The 7,748-nt window shown below is 40.2% G+C and overlaps 1 protein-coding gene and 1 long non-coding RNA gene across 3 annotated transcripts in view; both read left to right on the top strand.

Moving 5' to 3' along the window:
• The first annotated feature begins 211 nt into the window (after positions 1-211).
• Positions 212-7,748, top strand: part of C1GALT1 (core 1 synthase, glycoprotein-N-acetylgalactosamine 3-beta-galactosyltransferase 1) — a 52,531-nt gene continuing 44,994 nt past the window's right edge. The window contains exon 1 of one of the 2 annotated variants that reach the window (XM_032287139.1): positions 212-412. In XM_032287139.1, the coding sequence (XP_032143030.1) occupies positions 406-412 (7 nt within the window). In that variant the 5' untranslated portion in view covers positions 212-405. Of the gene's footprint in view, positions 413-872; positions 1,018-7,748 lie in introns of those variants that run through there. The other variant, XM_032287141.1, reaches the window with a different exon arrangement.
• On the top strand, positions 1,024-7,560 carry LOC116557595. The gene is made up of 2 exons (XR_004271591.1): positions 1,024-4,769; positions 4,953-7,560. It is a non-coding gene; the product is annotated as an uncharacterized LOC116557595 (long non-coding RNA).

The following is a 7,748-nucleotide window of genomic DNA, read 5'->3' as shown; positions in this document are numbered from 1 at the left end:
CCAGACCCCTTCGCATTAGGGCGGAGCGTGCGCTCGGCGGCCAATTCCCGCGTCCTCACGTCGCCGTATCCCCGCCCTCCGTGCCCCTCCTGCCCCACCCTTCCCTGGGGCTGGTGCGGCGGCGGAGACGTCAGCGCCAGGAGACTCCGGGCAGCGGCTGCGCCGTAGGCTGGCCGCGGCCAGGAAGCGCTGCGGGGAGGGGCGGAGCGAACGGGCGGGAGCGAGCACTGGGCCCGCCTCGGCTGCCGCCGCCGCCGCTGCCGGGGAATCATCTAAGCGGCAGCGGGCGGCCTCAGCTTAGCGGCCACAAGCCACTTCTGCGGCTGCCCAGAGAAGCAGAGGTCGCCGGTACCGTGTTGTCCCTCCTCTCCGCCCCCCAGGAGGGGCGAGAGGGAGCTGCGGCTGATGTCAGGTACGGCCGGCGGAGGCGCCCTCAGGCTGCGGGTCCAAGGTCTCGGTTCCCCTCGCCCTCCCCCATCTCCGGGTTGGTGGGGAAGCGTGAAGGATAGAAGCAAACCCCTGGCGCGGCGGAACAGGTGTCTCGGGGTCAGAGCCGGGCTGGGGGCGTCCGGGCTCCTGAGGAAGGCGCGGGGACTTCCTGCTCCCGGCGCCTCAGCTGTCTGCCACAAGGGCCGGGTGCGTACCCGGTCGCAATTTTGTAGACATGTAGACAGGATCCTTCTGTTCGTCGTGGGTCCTTCCCTTGTGCCCGCTCGCGCCCCTCTTCTGCCCGCGCGCTGCCTGGCGGCCGCTGCGCCAACAACAGCAGCAGCAGCAGCGGCAGCAATGGGACCCGGACTGCACCCTAGCGGGACCACTTAGCGGTCCTGTCCCGCCGGGCCCTCCCCGCCCCTCCTCTCGGGTTGTCCCCGCCCGCCGACCTGTGGGTCCCGCCGGACTCGGCGCCCAGGTGTGGGGCACCTTCGCCGAGGGCCACTCGGCTGCCGCGCCGCCTGAGCGCCCAGCGCTCCTTTTGGAAGTGCCTGGAGCTTGCTTGGGGCTAGCTTGGATCATCAGGTTTGTCTGTAGCTGATTTATTTCTTTAAGTTTCCCTGCCGTCGGCAGAGTGAACCAGATACGTGTGTGTTGGGGCATTCGCTGCGTGGAGGAGGAGGAAGAAAGGCATTTAAAAATTTTTATTAAAAAAATTTTTTTTGCCTCTCTACCCCATCTCCCCCCTCAACAAATTGTGATGGGATTAGTAGGTGTTGACAAGTTGTCCATATTGCTTTGAATTTGGGTAAGTTGTACACTCTTAAAAGATGACTGTAATTTAGCTCTGTGGATTTATTCTTTACTGGCCCTTACCATCTCCCCACCCCCCACCATCCCCCATTTAAAACAAACAACAATATCAGCAACAAAAAACCCACACATCCTGGAAAAATTCTCTAGATTTCTACTATATTTCTCTACATCCATTGTAGATATTACTGTATTTACTTTTAAGATAGAAAACTATTGTGCTAACCATGGATTGATTTCATTATGAATTTAAAAGTTGTAAATTTAGAACCATAATGAATCTGAATAATTAGGCCAACATGTAAGGGACAGAAATATGTTAATTTACTAAAAGTTGGGCATAGAACATACCTCTGCCTAGATGGCAGGAAAAAGTGCTATGCATAATTTCAAGTTGTTTGTTTCTGGTGTGAGTTTGGAAAGTGGGAATCTGAGTTTTTAGTAGGTACTTAGATGACAGCTTTTCACCCTCTTAGTTAAATGTCAAATGAGCTTGATGCACATGATACTCTATGTTCTAAGTATTGTATATAGTAAACTATATTTTCTACCGGCCTTTATATTGATGTACAGTTTAAATGAATATGAAGTTTAAAGTTAGCAGTTAACTCTTCGTATGTTAAGTAAAACAATGATTTAGTAAGGAAAGTATGACTCATTTAAATTTTTTCATAGGAAAAGACAATTTTTCAGTATTAGTGGAGAATTATTAAATGTCTCTCTTAAATTTGCCTGGAATTTGTATTTTTGTGTATCTTTCTACTTAGGATTAAGCATTTTAGGAATATTGTGTTTCCTATTAAAGTTTTTCTTAATTATGCTTTTTAAGACTATACTGGTCAATGTTTCTGAGTAAATTCAATATCCAGTTATTCTTAGAATTGTATCACAAATTTATTCAGGGTACATCTAATAAGTTCATGTTTACCTAATAGAAATATGAAAATTTATGTCACTGGGCATATGCTATTTATATGTTGATTTGTGCTAAAATTAAAATTACATTATACAGTTTAACTTTATAAGTCATCGTAATTTAAAGTAGAGTCCGTGTATGGTAAAATCATTGATGGGAATTTTTGTGACCGTGCAGCTATAAATAAACCTTAAGTAGAAAATGGAAAGCTTGATGCTGAAATTGAATTCATATAGGCTTAAAAGTTTAAGCTTCCTAATACAACCATTTTTTCGTTTAGAAGATTCTTAGGATTTGATTAACGAGTTTGGTGTACAAACTATAGCAAGGCTGAAAGAAAGGCATGACAAAAATGTTTTTACTCCAGGTTCAGTGGGATTAAGTCATTCTTTTAAAAGAAGAAAGGGATGTCTGGGGGGGAGGGGTTGAAGGGGACTTGTTCCATAAAATGAAAAGTTAGCCTTTTATCTTAAAACCTGGTTAGAGAAGAACTCCAATGTGTACTTAAATTATTTTGCAGCTAATACAAATGTCCAAGGAGAAAATATATGCCAAAATCTGTAATGTATGAGAACAGGAAGTGTCCCTTGGAGAGAAAAAATATATATAAAGAAACTGGTGTTTGTGATCTAGGGAAGCACATAAGAAGGTGGAAGAAACAAAAGGAAAGCAAATAAATTAGCACCTGTAGTATGTGCTGCCTTGCTCATTGAAGGGGCATGTTGTGGGCAAAGAGAGGCAAAATTAGGGAGATTCTGGAATGGGAAACCTGTATACTAAAGCACATTTAAACTAGTGGATGTTGGATAATAGGCAGAATTTGAAATTAAATACAGCTTGGCATAGTTATTTGCTTTCGTGGTCATTGTATTAGTTTTCTAGGGCTGCGGTAACAAAATACCACAAACTGGGTGATTTAAAACAAGAGATTTATTGTCTCAGTTCTGGAGACAAAGTATCTGTCTGAAATCAAGATATAGGTAGGTCCATGCTCTCTCGAGGTTCAAGGGGAGAATCTGTTCCATCCCTCTTAGCTTCTTGTGTTACTGCCAGTCCTTGGCGTTTTTTGGCTTGCAGCTATCACTCCAGTCTCTGACTGTTATCATGACATAATCCCTGTGTGGCTCTGTCTTCATATGGTGTGATCCCCTTCTTAAAAGGTTACTAGTCGTATTGGATTAAGATCTACCCTAATCACATCATCTTAACTTGATTACATCTGCAAAGACCCTATTTTGAAATAAGGTCACACGCAGAGGTACTAGAATTAGGACTTCAGCCTATCTTTTGGGGAGACACAGTTTAACCTATAACAGTTACGCAGTTTGTATTCTACAGTGTTCAGTAGATGTTTAGCATCATAGGCTGAATCAGAGGCTACAATGAAAACAGGATGGGACCCATACATTTATTTACATATATCAGTATGTCTTAATCCGTTTTCTGTTACCTCTAGCAGAATATCTGAAACTGGCTATTCTGTAAAGAAAAGAAATTTATTCTTTACAGTTATGAAGGCTGAAAAGTCCTGAGTCAGGAGGCCACATCTGGTGAGGACCTTGCTGGTAGGGACTCTACAGAGTCCTGAGGTAGCACAGGGTACCACATGGTGAGGGGGCCAAGTATGCTAGCCCAGAACTCTTTCTTATAAAGCTACCAGTTTCTTTCCCATGGTAACCCATTCATGAGGGCCAAAGCCTTAGGATCCAGTCATCACTTAAAGACTCCAGCTCTCGGTACTGCCACACTGGCGATAAAGTTTCAACATGAGTTTTGATGGAGACAAACATTTAGACCACAGCAAGTGCTTACTGTGTGCCAAGTCCTAGAGATAAAACAATGGATAGACAAAAATCTCTGTCCTCATGGAACTTACATTCTCAAACACACGTTCTAAAAATGTGGTCCCTGGATCTATAGCATCCGCATCACCTAGGAAGTTGTTAGAAATTGACATTTTCAGTCTCCATCACAGAACTGCTTAACTAGCCTTCCAAATTATTCTGATGCAGACTCAGGTTTCAGAACCACTGATCAAGATGGAAAAGAGACAATAAACAAGATGGAAGTTAAATAATATTAGCTATTAATAGGTGCTGTGGGTAAGAATAGGATGGCCAGCGAAGACCCTGAAAAGTAAAGACCTGAAGGAGTTAGAGTGAGCCATATGAGCCATCTGGGTGTGTGTTCTCAGCAGAGAACAGTAAGCGCAAAGACCCTGGCACATTGGAGGAATGGCAAGCAGTCCAGCGTTAAAACGTAGTGAAGGAAACAGTATTAGGTTCAATCTATAAAATTGTTGCTGTTTGTTCATTTTTGACCTACAAAAGCACCAGATACTAGGGAGAAGAGATCAGAAAGAAAGTGGTGCAGTAGGATGCCGATTGTGTGAAGATTGTTGTAAGGTTTTGAGTTTCTCTGATACTAGGAGGACAGTGGAGGGTTTTGAGCAAATGAGTGATATGATCTGATTTCAGTTTTAAAAGGATCACTGTGGCTACTGGTAAAAATGGGCCAAAGAAGGAAAGGCTAAAGGAAGGGAAAAGATGGTTAGAATGTTGTTACAGTTGTTAGAGGTGGCTCAGACCAGTGTGATAGCAGTGGAGAGGTTAGAAGAGGTACAAGACTAAAAACTACATGGTAAATGTTGTGAAAAGTAAATTTTTTTCATCCCACTCCAGTTACCTAGTTGTTCTCCTGAAAGGCAATTAGTGTTAAAAATAGTCTTATCTCTTCTTCCTGAGATCTTTTATGTATATATGAGAAACAGTTTTAACAAGTTAGTGGAGAGGTGGTTACTTGGGCCTGTTTTCTTCCCCAGGAAACATTTAGCAATGTCTAGACATTGTTTGTCAAAACTAGGGGGAACGGTACTGGCTTGCATCTAGCTTAGCGGCCAGGAATGCTGCTAAACATTCTACAGTCAACAGGACAATTTCCACAACAGAGGGTTATCCAGCTCTTGATGTCAGTAGCACCAAGGTTAAGAAACCTTGGTTTCATGGGATTTACAGAGGATGGTAGGAAGCAGGTGTTGTAGTCAGAGAAAACAGTAGGAATAGAGGAGCTGACTGTATTGAGAATCTTTCAGGAACTGTAGATCAGGATTGCTGAAACAGGCATAAATTATAAGGCACAGAATAGCAAAAGATGAGGCTGGAAACTTGGACAGGCTCTAGATCATAGCCTTTATATATATCATGTTTAAAAAAAGTTTAGTTTTTGTCTTGTAAGCAGTGGGGTTCCATGAAAGGATTTGTGGAGTGACATGGTCAGCTTTTCATTTTAGAGAGGTCATTCTGGTGACAGAAGGGCTATGAGCTAAAGAGGAATAGCATTTGTGTCATACAAGTTAGATATTTTAATAGCCTGGGGAAGAGAGGAGAGTCTGACATAGGATAAATAATAGAAATAGAGAGGAGACAATGGATTAGAAAAATATTTAGAAAGTAATGTTGGCAAGACTTGGTAATTGAATTTGGGGTGAAGATAAGGGAAGCATTCAGAATGTGTCTGTACTTTTTAGTTTAGATAATCTTAGGGCTTTGAGTGAAATAGGAACCCATTGGTGAGTAATTTAGATAATTACCAGTAATTAAGGTAAAAGGAGAAGAGGAAGGTAATGAGTCACTTTGGGTGTGTTGAATTAGAGATGCCTATGTTCCAGGTGGAAGTGTTTAGCAGGCATTTGTGTATGTGAATCTGAAACTTGGATAAATCTGAAAGGAGAAAGAGATCATTTTAACAGATATGGAGAAATTAGTGGACTTTACTTTTTATTATATTTTACTCTGTAGATAAAAATAGCCTCCCTTTAAGTTTTATCAGAAAAATAATGTCTGTACCTGATGCAAAATTAAAACATCAAAAGGTTATAAAATGAAAAAAAATTCTTTCTTGCTTGTGCCACCCAGTAGTAGTTCCCAGAGATAGCTCTTGTTAAATATCGTATGTATATATATCTTAATAGATTTTTTAGTATATACAGAAGCATCTAAAAAGCCAAGTGAGATCATAATAGAAAGATTTTTGTATTTTGTCTTAAAAAAATAAACCTTTTATACAGTTGTTAAAATGAATGACTGTGTTATGGAAAAAATAAATGAAGGGGAAAAATGCAGACTAATGGATAAGCATGATCTTTGATGTAAATTAAAAGCTCAACATACATGTGTGATGAGATAGGCATTACCCAACAATACGAAAGCAGTTACTTTTGGGGAGAGATAGTGGTAGAGATGGTAAAGAAAATTTACTCTTCTGTATGTATATGGTTTTCTCTGTCTTTCATTTGTTTGGGTTCCTTTTGTTTTCTTTACATTTTCTGATGCTTAAAAAAATACCCAGTACACCTTATTAACAATGAAAAGTAACCTTTATCAAAAGCACAAAGACTTTCCTTCATCAGCACATGTAGATCATTATTTTTAACAGCTACGAGTATTCTATGCTGCAGTATCTTTTTTTTTTTTAAACTAGTTCCTCAATCAACAGACAAACATCTTATGGTTATGGCTGTCATGAGCATCTTGGCTGACTTCTATGATTGTATCTGTAAAATAAATTTCTGATCATGAAGTGATGGATCAAGGCATAATTAAAAATTTTAAAAGATGTGAAATGCTCCTCCAAAAGACAGTAAAAGTTTATATTGCGTGAAAGAATATAGGACTCTCCGTTTTCTCATATCTGTGTCAATGACAGCTGTTAATACACTTTAAAAGTTTTGCCAATATGTTAAGTTAAAAATAATATCTTTTCATTTGATTTACCCTTCTTTGTGAGTGAAATTTGAACATCGTTGACCGTTTTTCTCTGTGAATCTTTTATTTTCTTTATCTATTTTTATATTTGGTTAATTATTGATCTTTTTTTATTATTTATGATACTTTTTGGTACTTTTTGTTGTACATTAAAAAATACATTTCATAAAGAAATAGACCTTTTAACCAGCGACTTCATTGCCAGAAATTTATCCAATGAATAAATTCATGGTTTTTTAATAGTCATAGCTTCCGAGTTCAGGAGAGATCTCAATTCGTAATACAAAAATGCAGAACTATATTTTCTTCCAGTTTTGTTTTAAATCCATTTTCTGAAATACTGAAATCTTAGAAACATTTGGAACTGTTATCAGAAAGTTAAGGATCCAGCTGGTTTTGTTTTTTTCTCGAAAGATTAATTAATTCAATACCATTTCTTCAATAAGCCATCTTTTTCTTGATTTGAAGTGCTATTATGTATTAAATTTCCAAATGAACTTTTGTTTTTCATAGACTCTTTGTTTCATCCTGATAAAGTCTCTTTATAAAATCCATCTGGTAAAGACCACCGGGACACATCTGTAGGCTGACAAAGGTTAATTAGCTTGCTGCAGCGAGGGAGACTTGCACAGCAAAGGAAATGCCAGCATTTCACTAAAGAAGGAACCAGGGTTATTATAGGATTTTGGAGAATGGTGGAATTTGGACAAAGTTTAAATGCAACAATATTTGATAAGCTTAAAGCACAGCAAGACTGTGTTTCAAGGGTTAGTAAACATCAGGCCTAGGCTAAGAAGCTGACTCAGGATTCTGATTCCCTGGAG

This window comes from Sapajus apella, unplaced genomic scaffold (assembly GCF_009761245.1).
Source record: "Sapajus apella isolate SASKATOON/1434 unplaced genomic scaffold, GSC_monkey_1.0 scaffold19, whole genome shotgun sequence".
NCBI classification, from domain to species: domain Eukaryota; kingdom Metazoa; phylum Chordata; class Mammalia; order Primates; family Cebidae; genus Sapajus; species Sapajus apella.
Note: the sequence above shows the minus strand (reverse complement) of the source record. Positions and strands in the feature narration are given on the sequence as shown.